General features: G+C 51.2%; 1 protein-coding gene across 5 annotated transcripts in view; it reads right to left on the bottom strand.

Moving 5' to 3' along the window:
- Lrig1 (leucine rich repeats and immunoglobulin like domains 1) overlaps positions 1–15,212 on the bottom strand; it is a 146,191-nt gene that overhangs the window by 22,380 nt on the left and 108,599 nt on the right. For all 5 annotated transcript variants that reach the window (XM_045136105.1, XM_045136106.1, XM_045136107.1 and 2 more), the window contains exon 4: positions 313–450. In XM_045136105.1, the coding sequence (XP_044992040.1) occupies positions 313–450 (138 nt within the window). The remainder of the gene's footprint in view (positions 1–312; positions 451–15,212) is intronic.

The raw sequence follows: 15,212 nt of genomic DNA, 5'->3' as shown, positions 1-15,212 counted from the left end.
ACGCAGCTCCTTGAGCCATCCCTGAATCTTCCCTTGCAAGCTCATCTGGGATGCAGCCCAGTAACTGAATGTGCTCATGACAGGCCTTGTTCAAACCCCCACACCCACCACTTTAAGGAGTGAGTTCTTTGACAGGGCAGTTAACCTCCTCCTGCCTCAGCTTTGCCCGTGACACCTGAAGGGGATGCTCTAACGTAGGCACTGAAAGGACACGGACAGACCCCACACTATGCCCACTGAGAAAACCAAAAGTCTGCGTCCTCCTCAGACCCAGCTGCCCCAGGCTGCAGCCAAGGGCCCAGTAGTACTTACAGCTCTCTTATGAGCAACCCGTGTGGGAAGCAGGCACTCCGGATTTCCGTGATGTTGTTTGAACTCAGATCCAGCACCTCCAAGGCCACATAAGGCTTCAGCTGACTTCCCTCCACACTGCGGATCTTGTTATGCTGCCTGAAACACAATGGGAGGGGACAGGCTTGTCTGTCTGCAAAATAGCTATTATCTCTTCCACTTGTTTACCGTTAGGCTCTCACATACAATTATAATTGAGAGACACTCAAAATGAGATCTGTTTCCCTCCATCAGTAAAGAGGACAGGATTTTCTGTAGGGAACATAATGTCCACCCAACGGCCATGCCTCAGAGGCTTGGCCCAAGAGCAGAACACAGGGTGATGACATGACCAGCGCCCAGTGACGGGTCCACTGTTGAGTATGTGCCAGACCATCAAGCTGTCTGTCCAACCAGCGTCTCTAATCTCTGGAACCCAGGCCAACGGTATGACTCAGAAGACTTCAGGCACCGGAGCTCAGCCAAGTCCAACTGCACACATCGTTACACACCTTACATCTTACTGACACCGTGAACCAGGATGGAGACAGATGAGGGATCTTAAATTACAAAGCCGGTGATGACCAAATCCTGATGCTCAGAAAGGGAGCGATCTCTGCCCCTCTACAAGCGAGAGCTTGGTGCCTCACCTCAGTCTGTTCCTCTGAAGCATGAAGGCACAACTTACAACTGAGATCACACTGACTTGACAGGCACTAGGGAGGGTGCTTAGCCTTCCACCGTGGCTTATTTGTATCTTTAATATTCTCTTATTTTGTTTTTTCTTTGAGAGGCACAGAGAGAATAAGAATGGGTGCCCTGGGCTTCCTAGCAATGCAGAAACTCTAGACACATGTGCCACATTGTCCATCTGGCTTTATATGGGTGCTGGGGAGCTGAACCCAAGCTGTCAGAATTTGCAAGCAAGTGTCTTTAAGTGCCAAGCCATCTCTCCAGTCCTCATCTTTCTTTCAAACCCGAAACCTGGGGCTATGGAGGTGGCTCTGTGGAGAGCGGCCTTTCCGCACAAGCACGAGGACGGGAAGGCTGGCCCTGGGCACCTATGTAAGCATTGGACGGGCATGGCTGCCTACCTGCAATCCCAGCGCGCAGGAGATGGCAGCCTGGGGCAAGACAGCTAACTAAGGGAAAGAGCCTGCCACAGCCACACTCATGCAAAACAACAAAGTCCTGTCAGCCAAACTCTAGTGACTCATCAGGAAAAAGACAGCAACAGTACTGGAGGGAGGGGCTCCTGTGGGCTTGGCGTTGCCTGGTGTGGTGGCTGGATTCAGGTGTCCCCCATAAACTTAGGTGTTCTGAATGTTAGGTTCCCAGCTGATAAAGATTTGGGAATCAGCGCCTCCTGGAGGAAGTGTATTGTTGGGGGCAGGCTTATGGGTGTTATAGCCAGTTTCCCCTTGCCAGTGTTTGGCACTCTCCTGTCCCTGTTGTCCACCTTGGGTGGGCTAGGAGGTGATGTCCACCTTCTGCTCATGCCATCGTTTTCCCCTGCCACCGTGGAGCTTCACCTCGAGCCTGTAAGCCAAAATAAATCTCTTTTTCTCCCACAAGCTGCTCTGGGTCAGGTGCTTTTCACCAGCAGTGCAAACCTGACTGCAACAGTGAAATGGAAGGAAAACACCCCAGCCCAACTACAAGAGCAGACAATGAAGAGTCGGCTAGGTGGCAGCCCTGGGCCCGTGGGTTCCGGGAGCACACTCTAGCCAGCTATGAGAAGACAAGGGCAGCTCTCCAGCCAATCACAGCCTTCTGGAACACACAAAACCCAAAGAAAAAGCCAGCATTGCTTACCAAGTGGCATCTCCTTTAAACAAACACTGGCAAAGTCTGTTCCAGTAGGCATAAAGAAGGATCTCTTTCCCAGAAGTTCCCAGCTTCTCCTTTGTTTTCTTCACAAGTCTCAAATCTATTTGTAAGGACACAACTAACTCTGCTCACAGCAACAAACCTCAGGGTGGAAGGCCCTCCCTCCGCCTCTCCCCAGCCAGCGCTACTTCCTCTGAGTTCTTCAGTTTTCCAACTCCAACAGAAAGAGAAAACCTTTATTATGTAAAGTATGGGAAGAAAATGAACCAGAATGATGGCTCAGTGCTAGGCACCCTCATCCGGGAACTCCAAGGAGCTGGAAGCAGAAGGGACAGGCAGGTCCTGTGCCCAGAGTGGCACAAAGAGGTCTGGCAGGAGAAGGCCCAATACAGACAAGCCGGAGACATTTCTCACAGCATCCTGTCTCTCCTTCCCTGACACCACTCCTTAGTCTCCCTGACCTTGCTCTTTTCTCTTAGACCATTTTCTTCTTTCTTGGCAGCCAATTTATCCACTGAATCAAACACTCTCTGGGCCCTTGCTTTGGACCAAAGCCACTGCAAGGAAGGCAAGTCACTTTCACAGAGTGAGAAACGTTCCTCACTGAACACAGGCGGCGGCCATGGAGATGAGGAGCGCGCCCGAGGGGTGAGCAGGCAAGTGGGCACTCCATGTGCCTGGGAGGAGTCTAAAGGCTGGGTCAGTCTGTAGAGCCACAGGGCAGGGGCCACACCAGGAAGTGCAGAATTGGGTCAGGAGAGGGCATTTAGTAAGAGGAGCTGGGGAGATGGCTCAGCAGGTCAAGTGCTGGAGCCAGCACGTAAGCCCAGCACTGCCAAAGCACAGGAGAAACCTAGGGTTGACGAGTAGCGCTGGGTTCGGTGGGAAGCCCATCTCCAGACGTGAGGGGAGTGTCCACCACTCAACATCCACCTCTGGCCTGCACACAGATGCGTGCCCTACTCATGCAAAACAAGATGGGGCCACAGCAGCTGCAGACGACAGCATCCAACAGTGGCCTGAACTTGGTGGCCACTAGCTATACTTTCCACTCTCACCCACCTTCAGGCTATCTCCAGCCTAGCAGCCAGAAATGACCTGCTGAAGAGCGCTCGGCGTGCCAAGCAGAACAGGGGACATCAGACTCTGCAGGCTCCACACTCACACTCAACCAAATGCAGTACAAGAGGGCGGGGGGGGGGCACCTGTACTGAATAAGAGCCAACATTTTCTTGTCACCTTGTACAACAGTTCCTTAGAGCATCTGACTGTTAGGTATGAAACACAGAATTCAGAGCTGCGGAGATGCTCAGAGGTTAAAAGCACTTGCTTGGAAAGCCTTCCAGCCCTGGCTCAATTGCCCAGTACCCCACTTAAGGCTGGATACACAAGTGGCCCCAGCATCTGGAATGCATTTGCAAAAGCAAGAGGCGCTTGTACATCCTTCCTCCCTATCTATCTCTGTGTGTATGTTTGTAAATAAACAAAAATACTTTTTAGGGCTGGAGAGATGGCTTAATGGGTAAGGTGCCTGTCTGCAAAGCCAAAGGACCAGGTTCGGATCCCTATGACCCACGTAACCCAGATGCACAAGGTGGCTCATGTGTCTTAAGTTCATATGCAGTGGCTAGAGAACCTGGCATGCCCCATTCTTTCTCTCTCATAAATAGAATCCTTTACAAATATTGTTTAAAAAACAGTTCAGAGATTATATGAAGTATATGTACATGCAAATATTGCTTTGTTTCACCTAAGGAACTTAAATATCCAGGGATCCGGGTATCTGGGGCTTGTTCTGGATGCTATGTGAAGAGTTTCAATAACTGAAGAACACAGACATTCTTAGCATCCCAAAGTAACGGTGGCCCATGCTTTTATCCCAGCACTGGAGAGGCTGAGGTAGGAGGACCTCCACGCATTGAAGCCAGCCTGGAGCTGCCAAGTTGAGTTCACCAGCCTGTGCTCGACTGAGGCGCTCCCTGAAGAAAAGGAGGTGACAGTGATGGGGGTGTTCTGCGGCATGCTGCTGAAACGTGAAACTTCGAGGACAGCGTGCTAAGAGAAGTGAGCCGGTCTCACAGATAACAACAACACACGACTGTTACCCAGTGCAACCAGACTCACGAAGACAAGCAGTTGGAAAGGGCGTGGCATGGTGGGACATTCTGTAGGCCCCGCGCTTGTAAGTTTGAGGCCAGCTTCAAATATGTAGCAAGTTCAAGAGCTCCAAACCAGTAGGCTACACTGTGAAAGCCTGTCTCAAAACAAAACTGCACCGAGGCAACTCCTGTCTACAACTCCAAAACATGGGGAGTGCTGTGAGTTCAAGGACCAGCGAGGCTGCACAAGAGGAGGGAAGAAGGGAAGGAAAGGAAGAGGGGGAAGGGTGAGAAGGAAGAAACCAGGAAGGGAAGAAGGAGGGGGAGGGAAGGAGAAGATGAGGAGGGGGAGAGGGAGGATGGCAAGGAAGCCAATAACCTAGAAAAAATGTAAAGATGGCTGCCTTAGTCTGTTGCATATGTATTTGTTTATATGCAAGCAGAGATAAATAAAAGAGACAGGGAGAGAGAACGGGCTGCCAGGGCCTCTAGCCTCTGCAAACAAGCGCCAGTGCACGCACCACTGTGCATCTGGCTTTATGTGGGTCCTGGGGAATCGAACTTCAGTCACTGGGCTTTGCAGGCAAGTGCCTTAGCAGCTGAGTCATCTCTCGACCCCATTCTGTGGCACTTTGAAATGGATGAAGCGCGACTGTTCAGTGGACATGTGGCTTAAAGTTTACAGATGGAAAGTTCTCAAAGTGGGATACACAACACGAAGGTACTTAACACTATTAAGCTCCATGCTGAAATTTTATGTGAGGTGTTTTAACCACAATTTCTGCCTAAAGCAAATGACTTACACCTCACTTGAGGACATATTGCTGTGCTGGCTTTCGGAGGCCATGTATCTGCCATGACCTGCTTCTGCACGTCCCAGGCTCTGCCCCTTACTGGTCCTCAAGCAGGCCAGGCCACAGGACCTTTGTACTTGCTGTTCCTGGTATTGCCAGTTCTCCAGTAACCTCACACCCTCACCTTATTCAAATGTCACCTCCTCATGGAGGCCTTCCTGGGCTCCCTTTCTAAAGCCCCAGCCTGTATACACAATCCCCCCCCCCCCGTGCCTTTTTGTTTACCTAGTCTGTTTGTTTATTCTATACTGTGTCACCTAGTATACTTATTACCTGTGCACTTATCTGGTATTTATTTCTAAGACACTAACTGCTTACATAGCTCCTCATCTCTCTTCTTACCACGGTGTGGTTCCACAGGGACAGACACGTCTGTCTGCTCCGCTCACAACTGTTTCCAGACGTTAAAGCGCCAGAGTCACAGAGCAGGTGCTTAGCAAGCACGTGCTGAAGGGTCACCCAAGAGTGACTGCAGGGGCACTCCAAACAGCCAAGGGTGAGCACACACGTGGGCGCGCCAGCAGTCACGAGCAGGGGCTCAGGAAAAGGCCGGTGACAGGAAGAGGAAGGTTTGCCCACACAGCCAGCTGCTAAAGGCACTCCCAGCACCTTCTCCCTGGGGCTTGATCTCAGCTGAGGACATGGAATCTCTGGTCGGTCCTGAAGGATTTTGCCCCTCCCTGAAGGGCAGTCTCTGTGACCTGAAGACAACAGCTGCTCCTTACTCCGGGAGGCAGCATGGCACCGTGAGAGCCCGCTCACCTCCGTGGAGATCATCTGCATTGCTCCCAGGTGTGAATCCTGTAGGAGTGTCACCTGTAAAGTGGGGTGTGACGTTCTGACACCCCATGAGATGACATGACCTGACACATAGCAGACATTCAATTAAGTGAGTACTTGACTTTCTGACTCCCATCTGCGCCCTCAGAACCGAGCTGAGGGCCTCGTTCAGGCGAGGTGCTCTGGACGGGGAAGGCATGAGGCAGGGAGTGCACGACCGTCTCCCGCGCAGGAACAAGGAACTGGCTCAGAGCTCTCAGCTTCGTCTATGAGCCAGACCTGCTCCAACTGCGCGTCAACCCAGGCACCGGGACAGCCAGGCCATCTTGGGGAGCCACCCTTCAAAGCAAGCAGCAGACCCGACTGTAACTTCTGTAGGACTCGGGCTGACGAAAGCAGCTGGCCTAGAGCTCCTGTTCACCCCAGCTTTGAGTCCACACCCGGGACCCAAGAGTGCCAAACACCCCTGCTCCCACCTTTCCAGGAGCAGCCGAGCAGCCTCTACAGGTCTCCCTCCAGAAGCGTAGAGGAATGGCTGGAGCCACTGGGATGCTCTCTCACCTCCCACACTGGAGCTGATGGTCCTCAAACTCTGGGGGCTTTTGTACTGGTTCTGTGTTTCAGACAGAATCTCTCACAGCCCAGAGTAAAGACCACCTGATTCTTACTGCTGAAATCAAACACGTCACTTCATATTCAGTCATTTAACACTAGGGACTGCCCAGTGTTAAGAAGGGTCACACTCACCTTCATAACCTGGCTTCTGCTCCAAGCTCTTTTTTGTTAAAATTTCTTATTTTGTGAGCTGGATAGAACAGTTAAAGGTGCTTGCTTATTACAAAGCCTGATGGCCTGATGGTTCAGTGTCCAAGTAGCCATGTATATAGCCAGATGCACAGTAGCAGACACATAAATCCGGAGTTTGTTTGCAGTGGCTAAAGGCCCTAGTGCACCCATTCTCTTTCTCCTTGCAAATAAATTTTTTAAATTTTATTATTGTGTGTGTGTATATGTATGTGTGAGCATGCATGTGCCATGGCATCTGTGTGGAGGTCAGAGGACAACCTCAGGATATTGGTCCTTTTCTTCTATCTTGTTTGAGATAGGATCTGTTTTTGCCCCTGGGAAGGCCAGATCAGCTGGCCTGTGACCTTGGAGATTATCCTGGCTCCATCTCCCACTGCCTTATGGCTGCTAGAAGCACAGATGTGTCTATCACTTTGCATCAAGCCTTCTGAGGGTGCTGGGACTTGAACTCTGGTTGGCAGACTTGCAGACCAAGCTCCCTGAACTGCTGAGCCATGTCCCTGACCCAAGTTATCTTCTCACATCCGCTGGCCAGCTGCCGAATGCCTATCATGCATCCACCCTGGGAAACCAGAGAGACCACACAGCAATCTCACAATACAAATCCTACTATTCTTTCCACTTAAACAGCTCAAAAAACTGAGCCTCAGGAGATCTGCTGGAACTTTCTTGCCTGAGGTCACACATGCAGACCACAAAAGGAACTGATAGCAAACGCAGACCATGCAAGAGGCTCCCTATAGAATCCTAAGGTCCCTTTCCCCAGATTACATGCATATGCCTGCCACAAAGCTTGGCAGGAGGTCAACAGTATCTGGCTATTTCTGTGTTCATTTCTTCTTGTTTTGCATGCGCAGTGGGGGGGGGGGGTGCCCGCGTGCGTGAGTGCACATGCGCTCTCCATTGTGGGGACACAACCTTGGCTATTATAACTGCCTCTCTCACTGGCCTGGAGCTCATGGTGTGCACTACCATGCCCAGCATTTATGCAGACACTGGGAATCAAGCTCTGGTCCTTTGACTGCAAGGCAAGCAGTACCGGCCTGGCCCTCCTCCTAGCCCATAACGGGCTGTTTCTTGATCGACCGCCCGGTGCGTGGACACCAACCTCCAGCAGGTGGCTCAGCGTGTGCACAGCCTCCCAGATCCTGCATGAGCAGCACGCGGGCACAGGCTGTGTGTGGCCAAGTCTCAGCAGCAGGGCAGATGAAGTCCTCACTGAGATGCTGGGCATGGGCAGAAGGAAGCTCCCAAGACAGCTACTGTGTCTGAGGGACACTTGGGTCCCTTCACTCCAAGGGCGAATGAAGCTGGACAGGAACTCATTGGAGTTTGACAAACAGCCAGGACAGTGTGAGACAAGGGACTGCGTTGTGCCAGGAATACTCTCTGGTCTCATCAAAGCAACAACACCCACAAAGCCGGTAACTCTGAGGTTAGGGGTGGGGGAAGTGGGTGGTGTCCAGGCCCTATGGCACTCACTTCCATGCAGGGTCAGTTTACCCCTCAGGCTGCCTTCTGGGGCGCAGAGAACTTCATGCTGCAGCAGTTTGTTAAAGCAGCACCTGTCGAAGGCTTCAAAACTAAAGTCATCTTCAAAGACTGAGAGCGAACGGGATAAGCTTTCCCCACTTGGCCACATCTTCAGAGCGGATGTCAAATCTGACACTGAAACACATGCTGGTGTTTGAATCCAACACTGGAGGCTTTATCTAGTCCACCACCAAAGTGCTGAGAGAGGCTGCACCACAGGGGAGAGCTCATGTCACAGACAGAGCCACGAAGAAAGGGCGGGGGATCAAAGGCAGAGGGGGCAAGGTGGGTCAAGTGGATAATTTCTGGTTCCTGAAATTATGCACCTACTGTCTACACCGGGGATCAGCACTCGTAGCTTGTGATGTGCCAGATGGTGACTATTTTAGCCTTGTTAGGCACAAGGACACAGCCCTGCTGCTGTGGTGTCAAAACAGGCACAGACACCATCCGACTGGCAAAACTGCACTGCACTGAGACACTTAAATAGGCAATGGACCAGGACTGCCCTCCCTGTTAATGTACTGCACCCAGCCTGGGTTTTCCAGGAGATTCTAATCCTAGCTCTGCTATAACTGCGGAACCATGCGTAAACCAGTTTTTCTCTGACTTAAACACTTGAAGAACTGGACTAAATACTTCTCCACTGCAGAGAGAAAGCCTTCCCTTCCTCCCTGCAGGACCAGAGTCAGGACATTGCTAGCTGTCATCTGTCTGCATCGAGTTCACATCTTGTGCTCCTCGAGGATGACCCAGGGCTGGGGCTAGACCTGCAGGCTTGGCTCTCCCACACAGCAGATGTCCACACCGTACTTTTCCTTCTTTCTGTCCACTATTCTGAGGCATACTGAAGCTGGCCAACTCACTGTTGCTCACACCTACACAGGGATGACCCCTGGCTCTTCCACACCATTACAATGACTTCCCACCCCTCAAATCAGACTGTAATGACAAACAGAACAGCTTCTAGAATCTTAAATCACTTAGGTCAGCAACATCCAAATTAAAGCTTTGGCCTGAACTTCGCGCTCAAGCACAGTTTTGTACTCTCCAGTTCCAAAACAGAGAAAAAACTGCCACGTATCTATCAAACTGGGCCCCTGCAGCCCCAGCCCACCCTTGCAAAATCCTTTCAGACACAGTTCATCAAACTCTCCACCTGGCTGCATCACGGCGCCCACGCTGCTGCTCTGGAATTCTCACTAAAACTCCAGGTCCAAGAACTGCTCGCACACAGAGGGGCCTCAGGGGTCTGGTCAGAAGCACCACAGGCATCCACGCATCCACAGAGGTGCCACATGAGATCACAGTGTGGCTTAATACGTCACCCATGCAACCTGTACAGCTGAAGGCTGTGGCCATCCCTCTGGGTCAGACCCAGTAAGGGCCGACGGCTTCCTTAGGAAGCTGTCAAGTGTGTGCAGTCGGCCTCAGGAATGAAACCACACCATGAACACCACGGAGAGGTGCCAACCAGACAGGCCGCACAGCCATATGCCAACATAGAAGTCACACTGAGAAATGCGTAGATTCGATGGGCAGAGTTCAACGTACCTTTTTTGTTTGTTTGTTTTGTTTTGTTTTTCGATGTAGGGTTTCACTCTAGCCCAGGCTGACCTGGAATTCACTATGTAGTCTCAGGGTGGCCTGGAACTCACGGCAATCCTCCTACCTCTACCTCCCCAGTGCTAGGATTAAAGGCGTGCGCCACCAAAACCGGCTTCAACGTACTTTTACAAAAGCCACCATTTATACATCAAGACACGGAACTGCCACCTTCATTCATTCTTCTAGTTGTCACTCTTCCCAAAAGGAACCTCTCGTTTCTGTCTCCATGATGAATTCTATCTCCCATGATTACTCTGCCCAAGTTTGAGGTGTATGTTGGCGGGGGAGGGGGGAAGAGGATGTGTATATTTGTGTATGTGTGCAGGGGGGACACGTGTACATTCGTGTTTGTGGGTGCAGGGGGGACACATGTATATTCACTTTTGTAGGTGTGGGGGACATGTGTATATTCGTGTTTGTGGGTACGGGGAGACACGTGTATATTCATGTTTGTAGGTGTGCGCATGCACACGTATATTCGTGTTTATGGGTGCGGGGGGACACGTGTATATTCATGTTTGTGGGGTGTGCAGGTGCACGTGTGTACTCATCTCAGTGTGGAGGCCTGAGGACAACCTCAGGTGTCACTCCCCAGGTATGCCACCATGGTTTTTTTTTGAGACAAGGTCTTTCAGTGTCCTGTAGCTCACCAAACAGTCAAGGCTGGCTGGCCAATGAGCCCTGGGGGACTCTGTCTCTGCCTCCTCATGCGGAGTTACAGGCACCTGCCACCACACCTGCTGTTGCACTGGGTGCTGGGGATCAAAGTCAGGTCCTCACTTGACTCACTGAGCCCTCGTCCCTGCTCCTGATTATGCCTTTTGCTTTGTTTTGTTTTGTTTTGTTTTGTTTTGTTTGAGGTAGGGTTTCACTCTAGCTCAGGCTGACCTGGAGTTCACTATGTAGTCTCAGGGTGGCCTGGAACTTATAGCAATCCTCCCAGCTCTGCCTCCCAAGTGCTGGGATTAAAGGTGTACGCCACCACCCCTAGCTAATTCTGCCTTTTTTCATGTTTTACATACACAAAATTATTCCATGTAACTAGCTACTTTCAGCCAGCCTTGCATTCATGAGATCCCCCAGACTGTTCTTCCTCCTGTTGGGTGAGATGTCTGTGTTCTGAGAGCGTACAGTGTGCAGCACACGCTGGCCTCACCCTTGCCATCCTTCTGCCTCAGCCTTTCCTCTCTGTTGGGATTATAGACACATGCCACTAACCCAGCTACATGGTAGTATTTCTACTGAAGTTTTCCATTCCATTTTTTGATCCACTGAGCTGTTTCCAGCTGGGGCTCCTGAAAAAAAAAAAAACAAAAAACAAAAAACAACCCACAGCTGTGCACACGTCCAAGTCTCCACTCGTGCCTGATGGCACACCCGTCAGTCCTGCAGGAGCCAGGGCTGGCATCACACGCTGTCGGTAGGCAGCTAGAGCCTTACCACACGCTGGGAGCTTGCCCTTAAACCAACTTCTCCGGGGTTGAACTATACCCGAGAAACCCTTTGATCCAAGTGCAGCTTCATTTAACCACCCCCAGAAGCTTTGAGTCTACCCTTGCCTGCACCCTCCACTCAAAAGCATTAGGAAGGAGCATAGTCGAGGGCCACAGAACATGGCCAAGTTCAATCTAACCTTGCTTCAATGTCAAATAGAATAATTTTATTACTAAAGGTCAGGCAGGACTCAGTGAGTACAAAATGGTAATTGTAAGATCCGAATCGTCAAGACTGACGAGCCTGAGCACCCTGGGAATGCAGACCCGGAGGGCTTTAGACAATCGGGGAGAAGAGCTTTCCGAGGCCCACCTGAAGGAAGAGTCCCTGCAGTCCAGCAGTCAAAGGTCACTCCTCTCACAATGAAAACCAACCCATCTGTTCCACTGCATCCACTGACAATCTGCTAGAAGTCAGTGTCTCCTGAGAAGCAGCCAGCCTGACGTGCTGGGCCGGAAATGAGAGACAGAAGATGCAGGTTTCTCTCACCCCCCCCCCCACCCCCGCCTCCCCTGCTGCTGGTGAATCACCCACTCCCTGGGGAATTCTGGCAGATTCTCAGCCTGGCTGCAGATGACGTTCCGGATCTGTTTATTCAGGTGGAGAACGGATAAAAAACAAGAGCAGACCAGTGGCCGGATAAACAGCCTCTTCCAGGAGGGGTCAACCCCTCCAAAGCAGAACTGGGCTATGTCAACCAATCTACCCTGTTCACTTCCTTCAGGGTCACTGTTCCCCCTGAGGTCTTCAACAGACATTTCCCATTAACTCTTTGCAAAGAAGATCTTCTGTGCCAACCCCTTGAGAGGGTAAGGTCCCAGGGACCCTGCCTGCAGCAGATCGCACTTGGTTCTCCTGTCCAGCAGCAGGTACCGCCTGAGCTGGAAGCCCCACGTGTGAAATGAAGACAGCTTGGCGAGACCTGGAAGGCACTGTTTAGGAAGTCCACAGTGACCCAGGCTTGGAGAACAGAGAACCGCAGCTCATCAGGATCCAATGCAAAGGGTCAGAATGGTGCTGCAAAAGTAAAAACAGCCCCAACAACATGCCCCAAGGAAACACAAGTCTCTGGTGAAAGAGGCCTACTATGCGTTTCCTTGTGGCGACACTCTGGGAAAGGTAGAACTGTGGAGGCCACCCAAAGATCAGCAGCTGCAAAGGACAGGAAGGAAGGACAGAGGAATGGAGGGGTGGAAAGCTGGGTTTTCAGGGCTACAAAACATGTCTGTGATAGGTGTCACTACACATTCTCATCCCAGAGAATATAGAACACTGAGTGTGAATCCTATGCCAACTACAGACTTTAGTTAGGAGTACAGTTTACCACTGTCTCATCACCTAAAACCGAGGACCAACATGGAAGACAAGATGTTTGGAGGAAGGAAGAGAGATGAAGGGAAGGAGGGAAAGATATGGGAATGCTCTGTACTTTCCATTCCATTCTTCTATAAATCTGTAACTGCTTTAGAAGTGCATTAATTGAAATCAAGGGCTGGGATGATGGCTCAGCACTTAAAGGTGCTTCTTTGCCAAAGCCTGCTGGCCCTGGAGTTCGATTCCTCAGTGCCCACATAAAACCAGATATCCAAAGGGCACAGACATCCAGAGTCCCTGGTGTGTCTACACACACTCTCTTTCTCCCTCTTTCTCTCACTAATTAATTGATGAACAATTCTCAGTCAGGTGCAGTGGCTCACATTTGTGACCTACAGCACTCAGAAGGTGGAAGGCAGGAGGACTGAGCTCCAGACCAGCCTGGAGACCCTGTCTCAGATCCCTGCCCACCTCCCAAAACACTCCCAAAGTATTAAGTAGTAATGATAACAGTATGTAAGATACACATAAGTGTTATCTTTTTTTTTATTACAATAGCCTTAGCATCCAGAAAAATGCTGAGAACACAGAAAGTGTGCCAGCAATATCTGTTAAGTAAACAAGTAAATTACAACTCAAATTCAATCTCCTGAAAATTGCAGAAGAAAGCAAAGGCAAGACTAACAATCCTGTTGCAATTCTGAATAGAAAAGTTAAGAGCATAATGGCCTAGGCAGGGAAGTGATTGGGTCTACTTAAAGAGAACACCAAGCAGAGCTGGCGTGCCTTTCCAGGGCTCACTTAGAATAACAGTGAGCTGCACAGACTTCCCCAAACTCCAGGATCCAAGCAGACAGGGACAGAAAAAAGTAAATGTTTTGGGGGCTGGGGGTTGGCGGCGGGGGTCCCTTGCTGAGCATAGGTCCTGGATTCCATCCCCAGCACTGCACAGACTGTGGAGGATAGTGCACCCCACAATCCCTGCAGAGGGGGAATTAGGAATATCAAAACTTCAAGACAACCTAGGCTACTAAGTGAGTTCAAGACCTGCCTGGGCTACATGAGCCCATCCCCCTCCAACAACATAAAAATAGAGGAGACGAGTTTCTCAGGGAGGGAAGCAGACAGGCAGGCATGCGACGGCAGTGGCCAGAGCAAGGTGTGAAGAATTCCCACTAAGGCCAGTAACCAACCCCAGCAACAAACAACTACAAGGAGTGATCTTCCTCGTGACAGTACCACCCAGAAGGATGCAGTGGGAAAGGCCCCGCCCACAAATGCTGGTCGGCAATGGGGAGAGGGCCCACGACCAATGCACTCTGCACCAACTCTGGCGGGCTCTCTCCCTGGTGACTTCACCAGCCAGGATAGGAATGAACGGGACCAGGATGAGAAACACACGCCTATGGAGAACACAGCCCCTCCACACCCCTATGCCCACCCTTGCATTTCACCCTTGGGCATCATGCACACTGAGGACAGTGTCCAACCACCATGCAAAAGCAAAAGACAGTGCATGCGGCTACCACTACAGGATCTGCTTAGACAGAGAGAGGCACACTGCATGCAGCTCCTGCCAGTGTGAAGACAAGGGAATTCCCCACTCCCCATTTTGCATGTTTCCAGTGTGCCTGTCAATTGGGTAAATAAACAAATTTATTTTTACAAAGCAGTTGATGCGAACTTAGACTCTGAACAGTGGAACCTAATGCTTAAGTACAGCAGGCTGGGTTGTGGGATGAGAAGGGCCCCGCACCCTTTCCCCAACACAAATGAGGTTCTGCACGTTGAGGTCCACAGTCTCCTGGGTGCCTCACGCGCTTCATGGTGTATGAACTTCTGCGGCTAAGGCCAGTAACCAAAATGGTTCCAAGTGCCACATGCTGTCTGTGAAGGGCGGGGGACTGGCCCAGGCTACCATATCCCACCTTTCCATCTCAGTAGATAGGGTAGCAGGAGGAAGGGTGGCCTCTGCACAGGCTCAGGGTTACAAGCCTACATTTCATCAGTGCTTACCCACAGCAGGCTCTGTCTGGTCCCTGGGCAGTGGGGATACCTCCACACAGAGGCTGACTCCCCTGTAGAAGATGGTTACACCATGAGCAGCGCAGCTGGGAAGGAGTCAGAGAGCCACCCACACCCCACACTCCTGTGAGGGACAAGGAACTGCCTCGTGACGACGGTGGACAGACCACGACGGGATGGGAAGGAGTCAGAGCGCCACCCACACCCCACACTCCTGTGAGGGACAAGGAACTGCCTCGTGACGGCAGTGGACAGTAGGAGCCCCCCAATACATAAAGAGCTTTGCTGAACAAACCCAGAACCTCATGTCCAGGCGGCTTCCCCAAGAAGTCTCCCCTGTGCTGGTTTACCAAGTGATCAGAACAGGCAGGAGCTGTCTGCAGACAGCAAGGAAGCAAATTTGGCTGGGGTCATCTTCATCCCCTAGTGCTCCCTGCTGAGGATCCTTCCAGCCTTGCTCTTTCACACTGACGCTGACCAAGGTGGCCATGGTCAGCTGCCCAGCTCTACACACCAAGGAGAGTGTCTCTGCTTCCTT

This window comes from Jaculus jaculus, chromosome 16 (genome assembly GCF_020740685.1).
Source record: "Jaculus jaculus isolate mJacJac1 chromosome 16, mJacJac1.mat.Y.cur, whole genome shotgun sequence".
NCBI classification, from domain to species: Eukaryota; Metazoa; Chordata; class Mammalia; order Rodentia; family Dipodidae; genus Jaculus; species Jaculus jaculus.
The sequence above is the reverse complement of the archived record's forward strand: the minus strand, read 5'-3'. Positions and strand labels throughout refer to the sequence as shown.